General features: G+C 55.1%; 1 protein-coding gene across 2 annotated transcripts in view; it reads right to left on the reverse strand.

Annotated features, from left to right (window-relative positions):
• ADAP1 (ArfGAP with dual PH domains 1) overlaps positions 1-24,276 on the reverse strand; it is a 59,896-nt gene that overhangs the window by 15,788 nt on the left and 19,832 nt on the right. Inside the window, exons 3-4 of one of the 2 annotated variants that reach the window (XM_008564175.1) lie at positions 18,871-18,962; positions 8,870-8,952 (exon numbers count right to left, since the gene is read on the reverse strand). In XM_008564175.1, coding sequence (XP_008562397.1) covers positions 8,870-8,952; positions 18,871-18,962 — 175 coding nt within the window. Of the gene's footprint in view, positions 1-8,869; positions 8,953-16,225; positions 16,318-18,870; positions 18,963-24,276 lie in introns of those variants that run through there. The other variant, XM_008564183.1, reaches the window with a different exon arrangement.

Consider the following 24,276-nt stretch of genomic DNA (forward strand, 5'->3'; position numbering starts at 1 on the left):
TATGTCAGTCGGGGAGGCCAAGAACTGACGTCCATACCCTGCAGAGGATTTGGGTGCCCAGCTCCACCCTATTTGGTGCCCCTTCTCCAAACATACATGGGAGCCCTTGCCCTCTGCCTGCTGGGACCTCACAGTGAGAATTAAACTCCAGGGAGGAAAGAGATGCTGCGTAGACAGCAGGAGGGCTGAGACTTCAGGGTGGCCTATTCCACGAACTGGCTGCAGACTCGGGGTTCTCTTCAGCCAGGTGCTGCTCCCAGGGAAGCCAGCTCTATAGAGGGGCCACCACCTTGGGGAATGAGTCTCGTCCACCCAGCTTGGGATCTGGGGAGTCCCAGCATCTGACGACCACCATCCACGTGGCCCTCTACATGCCACTTCCCCAGGCTCTGGCTCTAGAAACAGCTCCCGCCCCCATCCCCCCACCTGCCCCATTCACCCCCTCCTTCCTGGGAGGAGTCCTCCCTCAGAGAAACAGGGCCTGCGCCTGGGCAGCACTGGGCAGAGGTGACAGTGTCCACAACCCCACACTGGCCCTACTGGGGGCTCCTGGGACTGTAGTGGGGGTCAGGGACAGTTTCTTCCAATGAGCACAACCTGATTCATTGTGGGGGGCTCCAGATCACGGTCCAGAGTGTGCAGCTCTCAGCGTCAAGATGCCGACATTCCAGGCTACTCGGCAGGGCCCGGGAGCGTGTGATGCGAGCTGCCCCCACTCACCCCTGCACTCACTCCGTTGTTCATTCGCTCACCAGCCAGCCCAGGAGTACCGGCCGGGAGAGGTCTGCTGGGCAGCAGGGCTCTGACCTGTGGATCCGTTACTGGGATGCTAAGCTGCATCCTCATTTTGTACACAAGGAATCCAGGGCCCGGAGACACTGCCTGACCTCTGAAAGGTCACACAGCGGCCATCAGGGAAGCAGGGACCAGTCAGGACCTCACCAGCTGGCCTGGTGTGGCCCCCCGCTCCGCCTCTTCCTGGCTGTGGCCCCTCCTTGTGTCTTAGTTTCCCATCTATCAAAGAGGCAGGGCTGAAGTGAGGATTAGATGGGACGGTCCCCGTCGGCCAGGGAGACGACTGCACATATCCATACAGTGCACTCATGCCTCACTCGAACAAGTGTCCCCCACTCTGTGACTTCAGCACATCATAGGTAAGGGGGCCCCATGGAGGCCACAAGTCTAAGGCTCCTAGGGGTGGGGCCAGAGTGTGGGGCTGAGGGCTCCCCGGGGTCCTGATCACCTCTCCCTGGCCCCCTGCAGCAGCCAGCATGGGCCAGCACATGACAGGCCCTGAAGAGACCCCCCCACTCACAGGTGGGCTTGCCAGCTTCAGCAATGTCCTCCCACCTGGAGCAACATGCATAGATGCCCCACCCGGGTTGCCTGGCAGAGCTGCAGGAGCGGGACACCCCTTGGGCCACATCAGCCCAGGAGCACGCCCTCCCCAGTCCACATGCTCCAAACCCTAAGACCCCCACACAGGGGATCCAGCACCAGAGCAGCAAACCTGATCCTCGCAAGGATGGTCCTGAGTCCAGCAGCCACCTGCCCTGGTCAGGACGGGGCACAGATGGACTGCCCCCAAGGCCTCCCAGCCAAGTTCCATGAACACCTGACACCCCAAAGAGCACCCCCAGGGACGTCTCCCATTGACCCCCAAAAGTGATATCATTTAATATTTCCCCAAATATTCATGTGCTGGATGCCATGTTGTCCCCACTACACAGATGGGGAAACTGAGGCATGGGGAGGGGCTCTGTCACTCACTCAAGGAGTGCAGGTCCCAGACCTCAGCACTGAACCCCTGGCCTTGCCCGCCCTCCCTGGCTCCATTTGCCCTGTGGTACTTCGGACAAAGGTCAGGGGGAGGGGCACAGCTCCAGACCATCCCTGCCTGGCACAATCAGGCGTCCCTGGAGGAGCCCATCCTCAGCCAGAGGAGAGGAGGCAGGGAGATGGGGCAAATTCCCCGTGGGGGCATAGGGTCCGAAGCCTCAGGCGGGAGGCCCTGTCTGTTAGTGAGGTGGTGGCCTGGGTGACTGGCCTCTGGACAACACAGGGCATTGTCCAGACCCCTGTGAAAGGCCACCATTGAGGCTCTGGCTCAAGGCGGGGGATGGTCTGGGGAAGAAGCCAGGAGCAGCTGTCACCCAGGGTCACCCCCCCAGCGAGCACGAGCCTGGGGTGGGGCAGGTGGGAGGCAAGGCCTGGCCCAGGCATGAGGATGGGTCCATAGTGCCCTGAGATCTGGGGGGTGCAGGCACCTCCTATGCACCATGACCTTGGCTGAGGGAGGCAGCCATAGAGGGTGGGGTGCTGGGCTGGCTCCCTCCATCTGGGGTTCACCTGGGGCTGCATGTTCCCAGTGTCGATGTCCTTCACTGCTGGTGTTGACCATGACACAACGCAGTGACAGTGACATTCTCTGAGTTTCTCTCCCAGAAAGTTAGCACCTTTTCCTTCATGGTTAGTAGCATCTTGGGGAAAACACGGTGAGATGCTCCGCGTCCTGCTGCCACCCCGGCACTGGCCCGCTCACGTCAGCACATGGCGGGGTTCACAGCGGCGTTCGCCTCGTGCTGATTTTCTCCTATTCCCCTCCTTCCTTCTGCATTTAACTGTGACTCTTCTGCAAAGAAGAGCTGCCCTCCCCAGCCCTTATTTATTTGCTCTCTTGTTCATCAGCGTGGACCAGCGGTGTTTACTTTACTCTCTGGGTTACAGCCCTGTCACATCACGGTTCATTTTGTTGCTGAAATAGTTCCAGCTTTGGCCATTAGGAGCCTCTTCAGAGAAACTCCGTTCTAAACGCTTCCTTTTGGGATGCCCTAAGTGAGGGACCTAGGCTGGGCTCCCTGGGGATGTGTCCCAACCAGAAGCCTTCCTCAGCTGGGGAAGTTGAGGCCCCTGAGCAGGTGCCAGCCCCTCAGGTGGGTCTGCCCCACCCTGCAGGACACCTGGGGTTCCCAGCCCCCTCCCTGCCACCCTGAGAGTCCTGTGATACCGCCTGCCCCTCATTCCAGAAGCGAAATAGTTCCAGCTTTGGCCATTAGGAGCCTCTTCAGAGAAACTCCGTTCTAAACGCTTCCTTTTGGGATGCCCTAAGTGAGGGACCTGGGCTGGGCTCCCTGGGGATGTGTCCCAACCAGAGGCCTTCCTCAGCTGGGGAAGTTGAGGCCCCTGAGCAGGTGCCAGCCCCTCAGGTGGGTCTGCCCCACCCTGCAGGACACCTGGGGTCCCCAGCCCCCTCCCTGCCACCCTGAGAGTCCTGTGATACCGCCTGCCCCTCATTCCAGAAGCTGTAGGTGCAGGCTTCTCACACAGGACATGGCAGCCAGCCCCCTACGGCCCTGGGCTGCAGCAGCCCCTGGGAGCTGCAGTTCCAGCTCATTCTGGGTCAGGCCCAAGGCCACTCCTCTCTGTGGAGTCGGGGGCAGGAAGCCTTTCCCAAGCCCTGCGTTTCCCCTTTCTCCTGGGCCCCTGCACTAGGAGGGACTTCTGCATTTTGCCGTGGCAGGGGTGGGGTGTCACCCTCGCTGCTGTGAGAAAGTGCTCTTGTGGCAAACCTAGGGGCAGGGCAGGAAGGCCACTGGGAATCCCCGGGGTGTCCTTAGGGAGGCTGAGCGAGGAGACCTCAAGGAAGGACCGGCTGGTCCTGGAGCCTTGATCAGGGGTTGCAGGCCCTGGCCTGCCCTGGAGAGAAGGGCACGTCCTCTCCATCTGCTCCACCCACCCTGGACACTGGGGCTGGTGGGGGAGGGGACAGAGGGGGGTGGAGGAGGGAGGCTGGGGCTGTTCTGGCCATGTGGCTCTGCTGCTCTGGGTCCCAGGGGTCGCAGCAGTCTCCCTGCAGCTGGAGCTCTGGGAGTCAAGGCTCTCTGGCCAGTGTGCCTGCTGCCTCCCCATGTGACCTTGAGGGTGACAGTGTCCCAAGGATGGTCTGGTGGAGGCCTGGGTGGAGGCAGGGACGGCTAGATGACCCCCAGGGTCCTGCACACACCCAGGATTCTGCTCCTGTCAGTCACAGCCCATCAGGAAGGGGCGCTGTCAGGGTGCGAGGCACGGGCATGCATACTCAGGCCCCCGAGGAGGAAGCGGCAGCAGCATTCAGGGTGGCAACAGCTTTCAAGAAACAGGAACAAACATAAACGCTTCATTAAAGGTCTCTGTGCTGGGGTCTGTAATTAATCCATCCCCTCCCTTCGAGGCCACCAGCAGCAGCAGCCCACTGCCCCTTTGGTGGCAGCAGAGATGATGGCCTGGGGTAGGGTGGTGCTGGGAGAGGCCAAAGGGAAGCCTGCTTAGAGGTAAGGAGGGAGAGGGACAGAGGGACGGGGGTGCTGAGGGTGCCTAGCACTTCCCTGGAAGGGAGGAGGGACACATGGCTGAAAGAGCCGGAAGGCTCCCAGACCACCCTTCCAGTGTAAGTTATTTCTCTTTTGGCAAGAGCCATGTCCAGACCCCACCTTCAATGCCAGTGACCCCCCCCCCCAAGGTGGAGAGAAAGCTGGCTTGGACAGCAGGGGTGTCGCCTGAGAACACAGGGGACCAGCTAAGGCCTCGCTCCTGCCCAGGGCCCCGAGGGAGCTGCGGGCACAAGCCAGGCCTGGATAGACAGGGGCCTTCACCGGGCCTGGCGGGTCTGTACCTGCCCACACTCAGCCGAGTCTCCTGAGTGCTTTCCTCTCAATCTCCACCCGTGCTCGGGAAGATAATGGCAATGCTCTGTCAGGCAGCCCTGACTCACCTGACCCCAGGTGGCCACCGTGGCCTGAGCCCTCTGTGAGAGGCTTGTGCACTCCTGTCCCACTAACAGCAGCGTCAGACCTCGCCTGCAGCCTCACGCCAGGTCCCGGCTGTCCAGGGGAGACGACGGAGGTGTGCAGACAGAACGGGGCCTGCCCTGCGGACGGACGCCAGCCTGGGTCCCAAGGCTTTGCTGCCTTGCACTGAGAAGCAACCATCTGCTCATCCGTGGCCTTCAAAGGCTTCAGGGCAAGGCCTCGGGCCCTGGCCCACAAACCTGTGCCCTGAGAATCTCTGTGCCTCTCAAGTCTACCCTGCTGGAAGGCCTCTCTCTCCTCCATTCATGTGCCCCGCGTCCAGCAAGGGCTGTAAGTTTTGTGTCAAACACTCTCATGGTATTGGGGATATTTCACGAGAAGAACAGCAGAAACGGTAATGGGAGACCCTAGAGCTGGGGAGGGAGGCTTCCTGGCTTACAACGGTTGTCACCACCTCCGAGCCCTATGTGACATGACGCAAAGGGAGAAACCTGGCCCCTAGCCAACCAAAGTGCCTGGAACTAACACCCAAATTCTGCAAAATGCTCACTCGCTCGCTCACTCTCCAAACCCATGATGGACACGACCTGCAGGTCTTACTGCCTGGCATGCACCCCCACCTCTGGAGCAGAGGCCTCAATTTTCCTCAGGAGGGCCAATTCCAGTTCCAGTGGCAGGCACATGACACAGGGCACCACACCTCCCTGGTCCCAGTGACTGTATCACATCTCCCTCCTGGACCAGCCAGAGCCAACAAGAGAAGACACTTTTCCTGACATTTCTGTGAGTCCCACTCGCCCTTTCCTCACCGTTTGTGAGTGAGAAGGGACGTGAAATCTGGGCCTGCAGGGGTAATGCTGCCACCAGGAGGGTTGGTGCTGACCCAGGGAAGCAGAACCGGAAGGCGGAGACAGTGAAACCAAGTCCCAACAACACTGATTGAACCCCTAGATCAGCTGCACCTGAAGCCAACCCCAATTATGCGAGCCGATCCACTTCCACTGTTGCTCAAGCCCAGTTGAGCTGGATTTTCTTTCTTTTTTTTTTTCCTTTTTGTCTTTTTTACTGACCGGCAACAGGATCGCAACCCTCGGTGTTGCGCCCACACCGTGCTCAGCCAGTGAGCGGGAACCCGGTCTCCACATGGGATCCAAACCCTCAGTGGGAGCGCCGCCGCACTCCCAAGCGGCGCACTCTCCAGTGTGCCACCGAGCCGGCCCAAGCTGGATTTTCTTTGCTTACAACCAGAAGCGTCTGATATGAGAACAGACACAAAATTCAGCAATGTGGTTGTGTCCACCCAGCTCCTCCAGCCCCTGAAATGAGGTCACACACCATCACTCCCAAGTGGCGCACTCTCCAGTGTGCCACCGAGCCGGCCCAAGATGGATTTTCTTTGCTTACAACCAGAAGCGTCTGATATGAGAACAGACACAAAGTTCAGCAATGTGGTTGTGTCCACCCAGCTCCTCCAGCCCCTGAAATGAGGTCACACACCATCTTGTTATAAATTGCTAAGGTGCTTATGGCGGGAGAAACAAAGGGGCTCCAGTGATTCTTCTGGGGGTTCCAGCAGGGACGGAACAGGGGAGCGTCCAGTGTCTGTGTGCACTCTCTCTCTCGCATGTACATTAGGAGTCACTAGGAGAGGAGGACACGACTGTCTGGGCGGACAGTAATTGAATCAAAGCCTACTACAGCCAGCTGCATGCCAAGTGGGAGGTGGAGGGCAGGAGGAGAGGACAGGAGAGCCAGGTGTCTCCAGCCTGCTCTGGGCAAGCGACACTCACCGCTGCATGCGGGGGGGCCCCTCGGCCGCATGGCTGGGAGGCGCTGGGTCCACCTGGCAGCCTTGCTCGCAACTGCAATCTGCTCCTGGGAATAAAACTCGGTGGTGCGGACAGAGCCCCCGAGGGAGGAGCCTGCAGGAGGTAGGCACGGGTGCAGGTGAGCTCCATCTGTGGGGGAGCGGGGCTCGGGAGAGGGGTTTCAGCAATTGGGGCAGTCCTCGACCTGACCCCCCTCTGCTGCCTATGTTGCCGCCCACTTCCTCTCTGCAGCCAGTGGTGGGACTTCTTTCCTTTCTTTATTGAGGTGAGATTCACAAATACGACTCGCTATTTTGAAGTCACCAATTCTGTAGCATTCAGTACATTCACAGAGTTGTGCTATAACCACCTCTGTCTAGTTCTAAAACATTCTCATCGCCCCAAAAGACACCCTGTAACTGTTAGCACTCACTCCCCGTCCTCCCTCCCAGCCCCAGCAACCATTAATCCACTCTGTCTCTGTAGATTTGCCTGTTTTGGATATTTCATAGAAACAGAACCTCCGTGGCCTTCTGCATCTGGCTTCTTCCTCTAAGCTTAATGCTGTCAAGATTCATCCACGTTGAGCATGTGTCAGTACTTCATTCCCTTTTCATGGCTGAGTAATATTCCACTGGGTGGAAATACCCCATTTGTTAATCAGCTGATGGGCGTTTGGGCTGTTTCCAGCTTTTGGCTATGGTGAATAGTGCTGCTGCGGACATTTGTGTACTAATAACTGCACGAGTCCCTGTTTTCAATTCTCTTGCAAATACGCTAGGAGTAGAATTGCTGGGTCACACAGTAGTTCTGTGTTCCACTGTCTGGGGGTCACCTTTCTTTTATACAAGGGTGTATACAGGGCTCCAGCTAGCAGTGACACACAGTGCTCAGAGTTGAAGGTCATGAGACCTGGCTCAAGGCTCCACCTGCCAAGGGGCCTCTGGGAGGGGGGCCGCCTCCCCTCCTCCTCCTGCAGAGCTCCATGTGGCCTTGCTGGAGTGAGCAGGACTGAAGCCATGCTGGGACCTAAAGCTGCCTGGGCTGCGGAGGTGGGGGTGGTGTGCAAAGATTTAAAAAGGACAGTTTTTTTCTCTCCACTCTTGCTTCCCATCCCCTGACTTTCTTATCTCGCTCACTGAGTAGGAAAACAAGGCCGAGAAGCTAATTAGTACTTTGCAAAGCTAACAGTTCTTTCTCTGAGACTTGTGGAGTTTTGAGAAATGATCGAGGCTAACCGACTGGAAGCTGACCTTGGGCACCAGCCGTGTACACTGGTGCAAATCAGAATCTTGCAGGGTCCTGAGATAACAGCGAAGATGAGAACAGGAACCAGATGAGGCCTTGGCGAGACCTTGTACCTGACCCATAGAAATGGACCCCTCATAACTCACGTCTCCTGCTCTCCTGCTTTCTCCTCCCCTGTTCCATTCCCTCAACCCTTCCTTTAAAAACCCCTCAGTAAATGTAAATCTTTGAGTTGGGGTAGCCTGCCATCTCCTTCAGCTGAATACATCTGCTTTTCTAACACCGTTTGACTCGTGAGTTTTTTTCTTTCCTTCTCAAGGGGGCAGGCAGCCAGACCTGAGTCTGGTAACAGCCTCACCAGGCTGCACCAGCCTTCCTGAATCCTCCGTGGGCTAACAGTGCTGATGACTTAAAACCAGGCCCTGTCACGTTGCTTGCCCCAGTTTCCCCATCTGTCGAGAACGGCGTAGCAGAGGAAGGGACATTTTACGAAGCCGGAGCTTGCCGATGCACCATGTATGGAAGGTCAGATCTCAGCTGAGAGCCCACCTGCCTGCAGCCTAAGCCAGCACTGCCTCACCTGGGCCTGAGGGCGGCGTCTGCCCCACCCTCCCAAGTGAGGTCCCTCAGGCCACCCCAGAGGAAAGCACACCTCCCCCACCGGCAGGGGACAGGCCCACCACAGCCCATGGGCTCCCCACGCGCGCCTGCTCAGCCAGGGCTGCACGATGAACAGCTGTGGGGACTCAGCCCCGCAGTCACCCAGCTCAAAGCCAGAAGGCAAAACGGAGACAGAGTGGGTTCAAACCAATGAGCCAGTTATCCAGGTTAGTGACGATTCTACCGCCGTGAGGTGGGGAGAGACAGAGGGACTCAGCCCCGCAGTCACCCAGCTCAAAGCCAGAAGGCAAAACGGAGACAGAGCGGGTTCAGACCAATGAGCCAGTTATCCAGGTTAGTGACGATTCTACCGCCGTGAGGTGGGGAGAGACAGAGAGAGACACAGAGAGACGCTCCAACCCTCACCTGCCGAGTAGGGCTCCTGCTTCTCGGGGTGGACGAACTCCTGCCGCTCGTACTTGGCACGGATCCACTGCTCCCGCAGGAGTCTGGGGAGACAGGACAGACACTAAACCAGGGCTGCCTCCGATCCATCAGGTGCCTGGGGAATGGTCCCTGGGCCGGCACCTGTGGGATTCTCAGGCAGACTCTGGGCCACCACCCCTCTGGCCATGAGACCCCGGAAAGAACTGCGGGGTCAGAAGCTTCAGCACCGAGCACGTGATGGACCGTGTCCAGCCGCCTCTGGGGAGGCTGAGCTGAAGGGCCGCCGGCTGTGACTTCTCAGAGGGTTGGTTAATCAGGTGGTTTCACTTTCAAATACCTCTCCTTTTTAAGAAAATTAACATATAATTCACACACCATAAAATGAAGCCTTTAAAAATGTACAATTTAGTGGTTCATAGTCTATTCACCCAGGTTGTGCAACCATCACCACTGTCCAATTCCAGAACATTTGTATCACCCCAAATAGAAACCCACATCCATTAGCTGTCACTCCCCCCAGCCCAGCCCCGGCAACCACTAATCTACTCTCGGTCTCTATAGAGACAGGTCTGTCTGTTCTGCACACAGACGGAATCATGCTGTATGTGGGCTTTTGCCTCTGGCTGCTTTCACGCGGCATGATTTTGAGGTTCGTCCACGTTGTAGTGCGTGTCAGTATTTCCTTCCTTTTTTTTCCGGCCGGCTGGTACAGGGATTGAACCTTGGACTTTGGTGTCATCAGCACCTCACTATAACCTTTTTATGGCTGAATAATATTCCTTTAAACACTTCCTTTCAATATACGCCTCTTTGATTATTGGGAAGGCTGGGGTCATACTAGGATTTAGGAAGTAAAAGGCCACGCCAGCCCCCCTGGCCCTGTGCTCTGCAGTTCTAGGGTTGAGCTGCCCTCTCTGCAGAGAAGGATGACGACCAGCACCCAGCCCCAGACCCGTGCTCCTGGGCCTCCAGAGAACACCAGCCCAGAATACTTTTCAGGGAGAGGGTGGGTCCCCAGGGAGCCCCTTGGACTGCAGCAGGAAGAGAGCCAGGAGCCCCTGCGAGGATCCAAGATCTAGGGCTTGGTGAGAATCCTGGGGTGTCCCTGGGTCAGGGGGAGGGCTGGTGGCCTCAGCACATTTCCTCGGGCTTTGGGGGTTTTCCATTTCTGGTCAATTACACAGAACAGAACAAATAGGAAACCTCTGGCTTCATGCTGGGCCCATGTGGTCAGCCTTGAAGCTGGGCTCAAACCCAGGTCTGTGGGGGTCCCAGGGGTCCTCCTGCTATAGCCCCCTGCCTTGGGCGGGGTCTCCGTGGGAGCATGGGAGTGTCTTGCAACTGCCATAACAAACCACCTGAAACCGGGGGGCTCAAAGCTACTTGAACTTACTCTCTCACAGTCTGGAGGCCAGAAGTCTGAGATCAAGGTGTCGGCAGGACTGGTTCCTTCTGGAGGCTCTGAGGGAGACCCTGCTGCAGGCCTCTCCAGTTCTGGCAGCTGCGGCACTTCTTGGCATCCCTTGTCCCCAATCTCTGCCTCCTCCCCTGTGTGTCTGTCTCAGTCTCCCTCTGCTTTCTCTTATAAAGACACCAGTCATGGGGTTTAGGGACCCCCTAATCCAGGATGACCTCATCTTGATTTGATTACATCTGCAAAGACTCTATTTCCAAATAAATTCACTTCCCACGTTCTGCAAGGTAATACTTAAACACATCTTCTTGGGGTCACTATTCAGCCCCCTGAAGGGCCCTAGCTGTGTGGCCCTGGAGGAGTCAGCCTCCCTCCTGTACCCCAGTTTCTTATCTGTAACACAGGGGTAACACACCTGGCCTCACAGAGCCACATGCGTGGAAGCCAGGAGCCCGTCACATGACTCAGGCATCAGGAGGGCTTTGATAAGCATCTGCAAACAGCCACTGTGCATTCTCGCCAGACCCACCAGGGCAGGGGCCCCATGAGGTCCCAGGCCACTGCTTTGTTGCAGACACAGGTCCTGGTGGCTCCACCTGCAGCAGGAAGCCCTGAGAGCAGCACTGGAGGTCAATGGCCATGTCCCCCCTGCAGAGTGATCCCAAATCCTCTGTCACTGTGGGATCTCGGTGCTAGCCCTTCACCATGTGCCCCCCGAGACAGCCAATGTGGCCAGCTGGCCCTGACCCAGCCATGGGGTCCTGCCCTGCTCTCCTGAGGCCATCTCCAGCTTCCTGCACCAGGGAAAACCAGCACTGACCAGGGCTCCCAAGCCCCATGACAGGGGTAGCACCAACATCCCATCTGATGACGAGGAAGTGGGCTCAGGACACCTGGGGGGCCAGGACGGAAACCCATGGGGAGCTCCAAAGCCCCCCACTCCCAGGGATCTGTCCTGTGTTTCAGAGGGCTCAGGGGAGCCAGCCTTCACAGCCCCTAACCACCATCCCCTCAGTGCCTGGGCCCTTGGGGTGGGGGACGGGTCACCTCAACCCAGAGCACACCAGGAACTGGGACACTGCTGAGCTGCCATGGCCTGGAACTGGTGGGGGAGGTGCTGGGTAAGTGCTTGGGGTGAGCACTTCCCCAGGGAGCGGATTCATGGGGGTGGACAAAGCCCCCCACTCCACCTAGCTTCAGGACTGTCCCTGCTCTAAGCCCCAGGGCCCACACCCCACTCTGCCCCTCACAGTGCTCCCCAGCCTCAGGCGGCCACCAGAGACCCTTCCTCCCATCCCCCAGGGATGGTCCAGCCCGGGGCCCCTCACCCGCTTGGTGGATGAATGTGGCCTGCGACAGGGGAGTATGGCCAGTCGCCCCTGTGGCCAAAGCTCACGCACACTCTGGGGGCTCTGTGTGCACTCGTCCTCCACCTGTTCCACCTGAATTCATCACTGAATGTCGCTCTTTCCCTCAGTCCTATGCTTCATGGACTTTAGGATTTTGTAAATACCCTGCCTGGAGGTGGGGGGCTCTGGGCTTTGTCTCTTGGGAGTGACCCCAACCCACCCCAGGGCCACAGCTAAGGCCACATACCCCCTCACAGCCTCACAGGAAGCCTTTCTTCCTGCCCCAATGTCCCCCTACCTCCCGCAAACCCCAGACCTCCCGTCATGTCATCTGGGTGGGCTGATTTCTGGGGCTGCTGTGGGCTGAATTGTGTCCTCCCCAGACCTCTGTTGGAGCCCTAACCCCTAGGATCTCAGAATGTGACCTTATTTGGGAATAGGATGGTCGCAGATTAGTTAAATTAAGATGAAGTCATACGGGAGCAGGGTGGCCCCTAATCCAATATGGCCGGTGTCCTTAGGAAAGGGGAAATTTGGACTCAGACACACACAGAGGGATGGTCGTATGCAGATGCAAGAAGGTGACCGTCTACAAGCCAAGCAGAGAGGACTCAGGAGAAACCAGCCTTGATCCCGGACTCCAGCTTCCAGCACGGTGAGAAAACACACTTCTGCTGCTTTAAGCTGCCGGCCTGTGGCGATTTGTTATGGCAGCCCCAGGAAGCTCACACAGGGCCCGCTTCAGCGGGGACACCCTGCCCTCCTGTGGGGACCCTGGGGCAGCTCTGGGGGCTCTTCATGGGGGTGGGCAGAGAGGGGCACCCACAGAGGTGCTTCCAGGAAGCCGAGGGCTGTTCTCGGCCGACTTTCCCAGCCTCATGGCCCCTGCCCCAGCTGGACCCAGCCCGTCACCACACAGGAATCGGGGAGATGGCTGGTTTCCACCCAGACATAAAAGGGAGAAGAGCAGCCCGTTATGTCAAGAGAGAAACCCACGCTGACAGGAAGCGACGCGGGCCTGATGCTAGAGACAGCACATGGCAGGACTCTCTGAGCTCACTCGGGGGCTCTGAGCTTCAGAAAGGAGGGACCCCTGTGTTGAGACCCACTCTGGGCCAGCCCAAGTAGCAGGTGGCATCCTCCCTGTCTTACAGCTGGGGAAACTGAGGCCTTGCCTCCCTGGAGGATGTCCCGCATGGAGCCACCTCAAGGGGTGCCGAGAAGGTGCGGCAGTGGGGTGTGAGTTCAGGGCACTCTAGAATTGGTGTGTCCTTGTCCGCGTCACTGCCTGCTACTCTGGCCCCTGCAGAGGTGCCACCCAGATGTCTGTGCAGCGTGTAGCTTTGCACGAGTTTTCAAGTGAGGACCTGCTTGGGCGCTGTGGGCTCCAGGGGCTGGTGGGGGTGGGAGGATCTGGGGGCACAGAGAGGGAAGCAGACAGGGCCTCACCTCACCAGGATGTCTGGGAATGGGGTCACCAGGGGCTCTGGCACTAGGCACAGAGCTCTTCCCTCAACTTCCCCAGCTGTGGCTGGAGTGCCTGAGGCTGGGGAGCCAGGGACAGGGAACTATGCCAGCCATAGCACCGCCACTATCACCCCAGGAATGGAAGATGCCTGCTGGGCCTCCAAGGCCACAGGGTCCGGGGGCCAAAGCTCACTGCTCTGGGTCAGAGCAGACCACTGGCTATGGACAGGGATGACCCATGTCCACTGTCCTGGCTGGTCCTCCCTGGGAGCCTGCCTTGGACATTGATTGGCTCTCATTAAGGTCATTGTGGTGGGTGATTGGGGGGCTTCTTCTTGGACTGTGAAGGAGCCTGAGCAGCCAAGATGCCAGGACTGGCAACGTCAGCAATCCATACTGCCCTTTACCATTGCACAACACTCTACAGTTTTTGTAGGTATTCCCACCCACCTACCACTTTCTGCCATGCCATAGGCTCTCTACAGTTTACAAAGCACCTTCCTACGCACCTCCTACAATACTCTCCCATCAAACATCCTTACCTCTGACCACTCCATGAACTCTACAGTTTATATAGTATGTTACACTCCACCTCCTACCATTCTACAGCCCTCTACAGTCTACACAGAGATTCACGTACATCCTACTGCCATTCCATAGTACTCTACAGCTTACACAGGGATTCACATTCTATATTTTAGAGCACTCTACAGTTTATAGAGGGATTCAACCCCAACTTGGGAAGGTGGGTGTCAGCCCCAGGAAACCCCCACCTGGGGCACCTGGTCACTCAGGAAGGCCCTGGTGGCAGCAGCCCCTGAGCTTGGGAGCGTCCCTCATGCCCCAGTGTCTGTCCCTGGTCCCAGCTCACACAGGCTGGGAAGTGTGGGGAGCACACACGCAAATGACCCAGGCCACAGAGCAGCCTGCAGGCAGGGCGATAAAATCAGGTCTCAAAAATAGCTGCGTGGTCACAGCACCCGGGCTGCCTGATTCATACTGAGAAGGGACCTGGGCAGGGCCTGGGCAATGGATTTCCCTGTGATCACATGGGGTGCGGGAGTGGCCGGCACCTGGGCTCTCAGGATAGGGGCAGGTCTCCAGGCCCGCCCTGGTAGAATCACGGAGGCTGGGGCAAAGGTGTGAGCACTCAGAGCACAGGGGAGCACGGCCAGCCTCGGTCTTCTCCTCCGTGAAGCAGGGATCCCCAGGCCCCCCTCCCAAGGGCATGTGAGGCTCCCCAAGAAAATGCCTGCCCAGCGTCTAGAGCAGGGCCTGGCACATGGTGGCCTCTCATCAATCAGGAGCAAATATGCAATGAAAGAAACCGAGTCACTTGTTACCTGGACACTCCCCCAGTCCCTTCTCCCTTCAACGACCCCAAACGTGTCGTCAGGGACCTGGGAGGCCAGCCGCTCCTCGAACATCATGTTAGAAAACACACAAGCGCTGCCCCCAGCCTGTGGTTCCACAGGTCCCGCCGTGGGTGGGGTCCCAGGAGGTTTGCATTTACAAAGTGAGTCAACAGAAGAAAGTGCTGAGCAGACAAGAGGCCGGGTGGAGCCCAGGTGGGGCCGGAATTGAGCCGTGGCTTGGGAATGAGGTTGGGGGGGCCTGGCCTGACCGTGCACCTCAAAGGCTCCGGGGAGGACTGACGGGGGCTGGAGAGTGGTTTGGCCCAGAGACCCTACAGCACATGGGCTCATCGCCGGCCGGGGACAGTGGTGCGGCCAGGCCCTCACCCTCATTTCCTGCCTGGACCTGCATGACCCCTGCCTGGCCCACAGAATGGGGATTTCCGGGCTGGGAGGCAGACATCCCTGGTTCTCTGTGTCACTCTGGGGAACTTTCTCACCCCCATGGGACCTCAGAACGCCTCTCCAAGAGAGGGAGCCACTGAGTGATGTTCAGGAAGGAGGGCCTGGGAGGGCAGGGCTGGCCAATGGCAGGCGGGGAGACGGCAAGGTTGAGGAGCTGTGCGAGGGTCTGGAGGACCAGGGTGGCCCTGGAGGGCACGTTCCTATCCTGGTGCTGAGCCTGACAAAAGCAGCACCCAAGTGGGCTGGGGTCCTAGCCTCGACCCCCAGGCCCTGTCCCAGGGGAAGCTGGTGTGCAGGACCCCGAGCCCCCTCACCTCTGACTTCTGGAGCCCTGTGGGTGTGTCCACCTGTTCTGGGTGCCAGAAAATCAGAAATCCACTCTGCTCTACCCTCCTGGAGCCCCTTCCCACTGGGAAAGTCGACCAGGAGAAACCAATTAGGACATGCTCAGGGTCCCCAGCCAGCTCTGAGTGGCCAGAGGAGGGAGGGGGGGTCTCAGGACCAAGAGGCAGCAAAACAGAGCCAGGCCAAGGGTGCTGGACAGTGTTGGGCAGGGACAGGGAGGACACTCCAGGTGAAAGGAACAGCCTGGGCAAAGGTCAGGAGGCAGGAAGGCATGGGGTGGGCATGGGGAACAGGTGATCCTGCCTGGATGGGAGGAGGTGGCGCTCAGGGAGAGCTGGGGCTGGGAACTGGTTTAGGAGGGGGACAGTGGGCCACACCATCTCCTTCCCCTGCAGGTAGGGGTGAGGGGAGGGCCCTGTGTCATCCCCACCTCACTATTCCCACTGGCTTGGCAGAGGGGGTGACTGAGGCTCAGAGAAGGTGGGTGAGTGTCACACTCAGCAGGGCCCCAGGTGGCCCTCATTCCCGCTCTCTCTGCAGCCTCCTGACACCAGGGGCTGCCTGGAGAGAGGGATTCCCAGACCTTCCCCAATGATGACCAACTCCAGACGAGCGGGAAGGACCCTTGAGGTGTACCCTGAGATCCCTGTTGAGGACCCCGCTGCCCCCAAAGAACCTGGGTTGGCTAGAGCCACTGACAGGAAAACGTCCTTCTGTGCCCCCGCTCCAGCCCACCGCCCACCACACCCAGAACCAAACAAATGAAAGAGAAGCAGAAATCTGCCACACACTTGGGGGTCCTGGGGACACGGGCTGCCCGTCCAACAGCTCTCGGCTGCGGCCATCAGCCCGCCCCGCCCCGTGGTCCTCCCGAGCCATCTCTGGAGCCATGGCCCAGCCCTGTTTACCAGTGACCCTGACAAAGCCCCTTTGTACTTACTGGCAGTCGGAAAACGTGGGCCGGTAGTAGAAAGAGGGCACTTTGGACTCAAATGTGGCTCTTGCGGCATCATTCCCGTGGGAGGCCATGAACTGCAACAGAAAGAGGGTGGCCAGGGTCAGAGCATTGGAGCCCCAGGCCGGGGCGGTGCCTGCTGCCCTCTAGGCCCCCATCACACAGGGCTGGCTGACCCCGGACGCTGGAACGGGAACTTCCACACACCTCCCGTCCCAGGGACACTATTTCCAAGTGATTGGGGAGGGACAGACCTACCCTTCCCTGGCACGAGGAAGGAGCCTAATGTCCCTAAAGAGGGAGAGGGTAGCCAAGAGGAGAGCTCCCCTTCTGAGCTGTGCCATTTGAGCTATGCCCAACACACACCCCGTTTCCACGCCCCAAGGTCCATTCCACAATGGGCATCCCGGGTGGAGAGCCTGGTCCATTCTGAGAGGCCCCCATTGCTGCTTCGTGCAAGGCTGGGCATATTCATTCGTCCAACCCACACTCAGCAGGCAGACAACATGTGCCAGACACAGGGAGGACTGGAGCCAGGCTTGTGAGCAAGTGGACCCAGACCTGGCCAGACGGAGCTTGTGCTCCTGAGGCAGACTGCAGGCACCGAGAACATGTTTACAACCTGTAGAAAAGGCTAAGAAGGAAATAAACAGGGTGCAGTTTGTACAGGGTGCTGGAGGAGGCTCTCCAGGAGGCCGGTCATGCTGGTCCCTGGCAGAGAAAACAGCAGGTGCAAAGGCCCTGAGGCTGGACCGTGCTGGGCACGTGGGAGGAGACGCCAGGGCCAGCACGGTGGGTGCGGTGAGTGGGAGCCAGCAGGGCCTGAGCACCCCACACTGCAGCCCCAAGGGCTGTAAATATGCAGGACCCAAGAGGATCCACCGGATAAAAAGCACAAACAACGAGACAATTCCGCAAGAGGCTGGCACCAAATAAAAATTCTAAAATCAATGGCTTTTCTATAAAAAATTTCAATCTATTAAGAGATATAATGGAAGGAAAGATACTAGTTATAATAGCAACTAGACAAAATGCCTAAGAATCAGTTTAATAAGAAATGTCCAGAGTCTCTGTAGAGAAAAATTTCATATGCTCCTGAAGGCTACAAAAGAAACCTTGAACAAAGACACAGGAAGATGGAAAAACATTGTTTCCTTACGTTAGTCTCTATATTTTTTACAATTCTTTTATTACTATTTGTGGTTTATTTTTTTGGCAGCTGGTCGGTACAGGGATGAAACCCTGGACCTTAGTGGATCAGCACCATGTCCTAACCAACTGAGTTAACCCATCAGCTCTATTTTTTTATTTTACTATTATTATTATTACTATTATTTTTTAGTGACTGGACGATACAGGGATTGAACCCTAGATGTTGGCGTTATCAGTGCTACGCTCTAACCAACTGAGCCAACTGGCCAGCCCTATTTTGTTCTTTTACTATTCACCAGAAAATAGCAATAGAATTTTTTAAAGCTAGCAATGGTTCCAAAGTTCATTTTAAAAATTAACAAGCAAAAATATCCTAGGAAATCCTGAAAATGAAGACTCTNTGAGCCTGACAAAAGCAGCACCCAAGTGGGCTGGGGTCCTAGCCTCGACCCCCAGGCCCTGTCCCAGGGGAAGCTGGTGTGCAGGACCCCGAGCCCCCTCACGTGAGCTCTGACTTCTGGAGCCCTGTGGGTGTGTCCACCTGTTCTGGGTGCCAGAAAATCAGAAATCCACTCTGCTCTACCCGCCTGGAGCCCCTTCCCACTGGGAAAGTCGACCAGGAGAAACCAGTTAGGACATGCTCGGGGTCCCCAGCCAGCTCTGAGTGGCCAGAGGAGGGAGGGGGGTCTCAGGACCAAGAGGCAGCAAAACAGAGCCAGGCCAAGGGTGCTGGACAGTGTTGGGCAGGGACAGGGAGGACACTCCAGGTGAAAGGAACAGCCTGGGCAAAGGTCGGGAGGCAGGAAGGCATGGGGTGGGCATGGGGAACAGGTGATCCTGCCTGGATGGGAGGAGGTGGCGCTCAGGGAGAGCTGGGGCTGGGAACTGGTTTAGGAGGGGGACAGTGGGCCACACCATCTCCTTCCCCTGCAGGTAGGGGTGAGGGGAGGGCCCTGTGTCATCCCCACCTCACTATTCCCACTGGCTTGGCAGAGGGGGTGACTGAGGCTCAGAGAAGGTGGGTGAGTGTCACACTCAGCAGGGCCCCAGGTGGCCCTCATTCCCGCTCTCTCTGCAGCCTCCTGACACCAGGGGCTGCCTGGAGAGAGGGATTCCCAGACCTTCCCCAATGATGACCAACTCCAGACGAGCGGGAAGGACCCTTGAGGTGTACCCTGAGATCCCTGTTGAGGACCCCGCTGCCCCCAAAGAACCTGGGTTGGCTAGAGCCACTGACAGGAAAACGTCCTTCTGTGCCCCCGCTCCAGCCCACCGCCCACCACACCCAGAACCAAACAAATGAAAGAGAAGCAGAAATCTGCCACACACTTGGGGGTCCTGGGGACACGGGCTGCCCGTCCAACAGCTCTCGGCTGCGGCCATCAGCCCGCCCCGCCCCGTGGTCCTCCCGAGCCATCTCTGGAGCCATGGCCCAGCCCTGTTTACCAGTGACCCTGACAAAGCCCCTTTGTACTTACTGGCAGTCGGAAAACGTGGGCCGGTAGTAGAAAGAGGGCACTTTGGACTCAAATGTGGCTCTTGCGGCATCATTCCCGTGGGAGGCCATGAACTGCAACAGAAAGAGGGTGGCCAGGGTCAGAGCATTGGAGCCCCAGGCCGGGGCGGTGCCTGCTGCCCTCTAGGCCCCCATCACACAGGGCTGGCTGACCCCGGACGCTGGAACGGGAACTTCCACACACCTCCCGTCCCAGGGACACTATTTCCAAGTGATTGGGGAGGGACAGACCTACCCTTCCCTGGCACGAGGAAGGAGCCTAATGTCCCTAAAGAGGGAGAGGGTAGCCAAGAGGAGAGCTCCCCTTCTGAGCTGTGCCATTTGAGCTATGCCCAACACACACCCCGTTTCCACGCCCCAAGGTCCATTCCACAATGGGCATCCCGGGTGGAGAGCCTGGTCCATTCTGAGAGGCCCCCATTGCTGCTTCGTGCAAGGCTGGGCATATTCATTCGTCCAACCCACACTCAGCAGGCAGACAACATGTGCCAGACACAGGGAGGACTGGAGCCAGGCTTGTGAGCAAGTGGACCCAGACCTGGCCAGACGGAGCTTGTGCTCCTGAGGCAGACTGCAGGCACCGAGAACATGTTTACAACCTGTAGAAAAGGCTAAGAAGGAAATAAACAGGGTGCAGTTTGTACAGGGTGCTGGAGGAGGCTCTCCAGGAGGCCGGTCATGCTGGTCCCTGGCAGAGAAAACAGCAGGTGCAAAGGCCCTGAGGCTGGACCGTGCTGGGCACGTGGGAGGAGACGCCAGGGCCAGCACGGTGGGTGCGGTGAGTGGGAGCCAGCAGGGCCTGAGCACCCCACACTGCAGCCCCAAGGGCTGTAAATATGCAGGACCCAAGAGGATCCACCGGATAAAAAGCACAAACAACGAGACAATTCCGCAAGAGGCTGGCACCAAATAAAAATTCTAAAATCAATGGCTTTTCTATAAAAAATTTCAATCTGTTAAGAGATATAATGGAAGGAAAGACGCTAGTTATGAAGAGGCTGGCACCAAATAAAAATTCTAAAATCAATGGCTTTTCTATAAAAAATTTCAATCTATTAAGAGATATAATGGAAGGAAAGATACTAGTTATAATAGCAACTAGACAAAATGCCTAAGAATCAGTTTAATAAGAAATGTCCAGAGTCTCTGTAGAGAAAAATTTCATATGCTCCTGAAGGCTACAAAAGAAACCTTGAACAAAGACACAGGAAGATGGAAAAACATTGTTTCCTTACGTTAGTCTCTATATTTTTTACAATTCTTTTATTACTATTTGTGGTTTATTTTTTTGGCAGCTGGTCGGTACAGGGATGAAACCCTGGACCTTAGTGGATCAGCACCATGTCCTAACCAACTGAGTTAACCCATCAGCTCTATTTTTTTATTTTACTATTATTATTATTACTATTATTTTTTAGTGACTGGACGATACAGGGATTGAACCCTAGATGTTGGCGTTATCAGTGCTACGCTCTAACCCACTGAGCTAACTGGCCAGCCCTATTTTGTTCTTTTACTATTCACCAGAAAATAGCAATAGAATTTTTTAAAGCTAGCTATGGTTCTGTGACTGGACGATACAGGGATTGAACCCTAGATGTTGGCGTTATCAGTGCTACGCTCTAACCAACTGAGCCAACTGGCCAGCCCTATTTTGTTCTTTTACTATTCACCAGAAAATAGCAATAGAATTTTTTAAAGCTAGCAATGGTTCCAAAGTTCATTTTAAAAATTAACAAGCAAAAATATCCTAGGAAATCCTGAAAATGAAGACTCTACCTACCAGATATTAAAATGTGTGACAATGTTACTATCAATACAACAGTTAGGTGCTGATCAGAGAGCCTAACTCAATGGAACAAACTGAAAAAATCCAGGAATAGATCTTGAATCAACAGGGGGAAAACATCAATTAGTTGACTAGAAAGTGTTAGGGCAACCAGGAAGCCATCTGGAGAGAAAAACAGAGTCAAATATACCATTCACCGAAATACATTCCAATTGAAGAAAGATTTAACTTCAAAAATGAAACAATAAAAATAGTAGACAAAAATCATGGGATGATTTTAAAAAATAATTTTAGGAAAAGTATAGGAGAAAATCTTCATGACCTTGGATTAGGTCATGGTTTCTTAGACATGACATCAAAAGCACAAGCAACAGAAGAAAAAAAAATGGATAAATGGGACTTCATCAAAATTAAAAATTGATGCTACAAATGATACTATAAAGAAAGTGAAAAGATATGATGAAAACATTATGCAAAATGAAAGAAGCCAGACACAAAAGGTCCCACGTCATATGATTCCGTTGATATGAGACGTCCAGAACAGGCAAATCTGTAAAGACAGGAAGCAGGTTGGTGGTCACCAGGGGGCTGGGGGGAGGGACGGGAGTGACTGCTCGTGGGCCCGGGGTCTCCTCTGGGGGTGGTGAAAATGTTTTGGAACTAGATAGAGGTGGTGGTTGTACAACGTTGTGAATGTTCTAAATGTCACTGAATGGTTCACTTCAAAATAGTTAATTTTATGTTGTGAATTTCACTTCAATAATAAAAAAGAATTATACAGATAGCTCCTTAAGAACATAAGCTACACTTTTTGTATTTAAAAAATATTGCTTTTAAAAAAGTGAAAAGACAACCACAGAACGAGAAAAACTATTTGAAAATCCTATATTTGATAAGGGACTTGTGTCCAGAATATATAGAGAACTCTTAATAATAAAGATTCCTAACTCAATAATAAAAAGACAAATAACCCAATTTAAAAATGGGTAAAGGATGTGAATGGACATTTCGCCAAAGAAGATATACAAATGCCCGATAAGTACATGAAAAGATGTTTAACGTCATTAGCCATCAAATCAAATCCACGGTGAGATAGCACTTCACACCCACGAGGGTGGCTGAAGTCGAAGACAGACAGCGGTCAGTGTTGGGAGAGAAACCGGAGCCCTCATGTATTGCTGGTGGGAATGCCCAGCGTCCTAACAGAACAGATGCCAGCGCTTCAATATGTGAGACATAGTCGCCATAGGACGCAGCCATCCCACTCCATCCTGGGAGAAACGAAGACAGAAAAACCTGCACACGAACGTTCACAGCAGCATTATTCGTAGCAGATGAGAACTGGAACGACCCGACGTCCATCAGCCGAGGCCTGGATAAACTAAGTGTGGTCTGTCCATACAAGGGAATATTATTCAGCCGTGAAAAGGAAGGGGACGCTGACACATTCTGTGAACCCTGAATACATTATGCTCAGTGAGAGAAGCCAGTCACAGAGGACCACAGCCTGCGATTCCATCTATATGAATGTTCAGAATAGGCAAAGCTACGGAGACAGAAGACAGACCTTTCTACTCTCAGTAGGGGCTGGAGCAATAGGCGTGGTGGGCAAGTGGGGAGTGACTGCTAATGGGTAGGGGGTTTTATTTGGGGACATGAAAATGCTCTGAAATTGGGCAGTGGTTACGGTTGCACGGCTCTGTGACCATACTAAAGCGACTGAACTGTACACTTCAAAAGGGCGAGTAGCATGGTATGTGAAGGATATCTCAATAAAGCTGTTATTTAAAAAATAACCCCCGGGGCAGAGAAGACCTATCAAGTAGGCTGTCAACCCTAAAACCACAAAAGAAAAGCTCGATCGGTTTGACTACATCGAAGTCAAAAATTTTCCATAGCAAAAATCACCGTGAGCAAAGTTGAAAGACGACCTAGAAAAAATGTTTTCAACGAATGTCTCTAAGGGTTAACTCCCATAACGTATGAAGAACCGCTCAAAGACACGAGCAACTCGCAGAGCGGTAGAAAGTCAGGCAAAAGGCAAGAAGAAACGGCTCACGGATAAGAAAGCACACACGATTCTAAAACACTCTGCAAGATGCTCCATCTCATTCAAGATAAGAAAATTCCAACTTCAGACTCTATGAGAACAATTTTGCACCTATCAGCTTAGCAAAGGAAGATCGCTGGGTAGCCCGGAGTGTTGGCAGGGACGTGGCAAGCACTCTCACCCTGCGCTGGGTTCGTGGAAGGAGTCACGGTGGAGAGTTTGGCAAACACCTCCCCCAAATTACCAAGCTACAACACCTTTGACCTTGCCCTTCCACTTCTAGGAATCTAGACTACCAATAAACTCCCACATGTTGCAAAATGACACTCCTATGAGGCCGTTCAGTGGCCCGGTGGTCACAGCAGGAAAAGGCTGGAAACAACCCGATGTCCATTCCAAGAGCAATTACCACACAACCTCAGGGAAGAGAAGGCTCCCCGTATACTGATTAAAATACGCACACACACTTGCACAGGCAAAGAACGTCTCCTAGAAAGATGCACAGAACTCCAGCCCCCTAGGGCCGGCCCGGTGGCACACTGGAGAGTGAGCCGCTTGAGAGCGAGGCAGCGCTCCCGCCGAGGGTTCGGATCCCATGTGGAGAAGACACCGAGGGTTGCGATCCCGTTACCGGTCAGTAAAAAAGACAAAAAAAGAACTCCAGCCCCCTGGTCGCCCCCCGGGGGTGGGGACAGGGAGGCTGAAGACAAGGAAGGAGGGGAGCTCACTTTCCACTACTGCTCCTTTGAACCTGTTGAATATGTTACCAATTATTATGTTTGTAGGTTGCCAAATTATTCAAAGATATTGAATAAGGTGGAAACAACCCAAATGTTCATGAACTGATGGATGGATAAACAAAATGTAGTGCAGTCAGCCTTCTGTATCACCAGGTTCTGTATCTGTGGATTCAACCAACCGCAGATAGAAAATATTTCGGAAGGGCCGGCCCGGTGGCGCACTGGATAGTGTGCCGCTTGGGAAGCGCGGCTGCGCTCCCGCCAAGGGTTCAGATCCCACATACAGACCGGTTCCCGCTCACTGGCTGAGCGAGGCGCGGGAGCAACACCGAGGGTTGCGATCCCGTTGCTGGTCCCGGTCCGGTACGGGGGCGACACTGAGGGTTGCGATCCGTTGCCGGACACGGAAAAAGACAAAAAAAAAAAAAGAAAATATTTGGAAAAAAAATTTTTAATACAACAATAAAAATAATACAAATAAAAAAATACAGTATAACAACGATTTACATAGTATTTACATTGCATCAGGTGTTATAAGTAATCTAGAGATGATTTAAAGTATACGGGAGGGCGTGCGTAAGTTATAAGTAAATACTACACAATTTTATATAAGGGTCTTGAGCCTCCTCGGATTTGGTATCTGCAGGGAAGTGGGGTTCCTGGAACCCAGGGACAACTGTATATCCATCCAAAGGGCTGAAGCACTGGCACATGCTACAGCATAGATGAGCCTTGAAGACATCTTGCTCAGTGAAAGAAGCCAGACACAAAGACCGTGTGGTATATGAT

The sequence above is a fragment of the Galeopterus variegatus genome, unplaced genomic scaffold, assembly GCF_000696425.1.
Source record: "Galeopterus variegatus unplaced genomic scaffold, G_variegatus-3.0.2 Scaffold182, whole genome shotgun sequence".
In the NCBI taxonomy this organism is placed as follows: domain Eukaryota; kingdom Metazoa; phylum Chordata; class Mammalia; order Dermoptera; family Cynocephalidae; genus Galeopterus; species Galeopterus variegatus.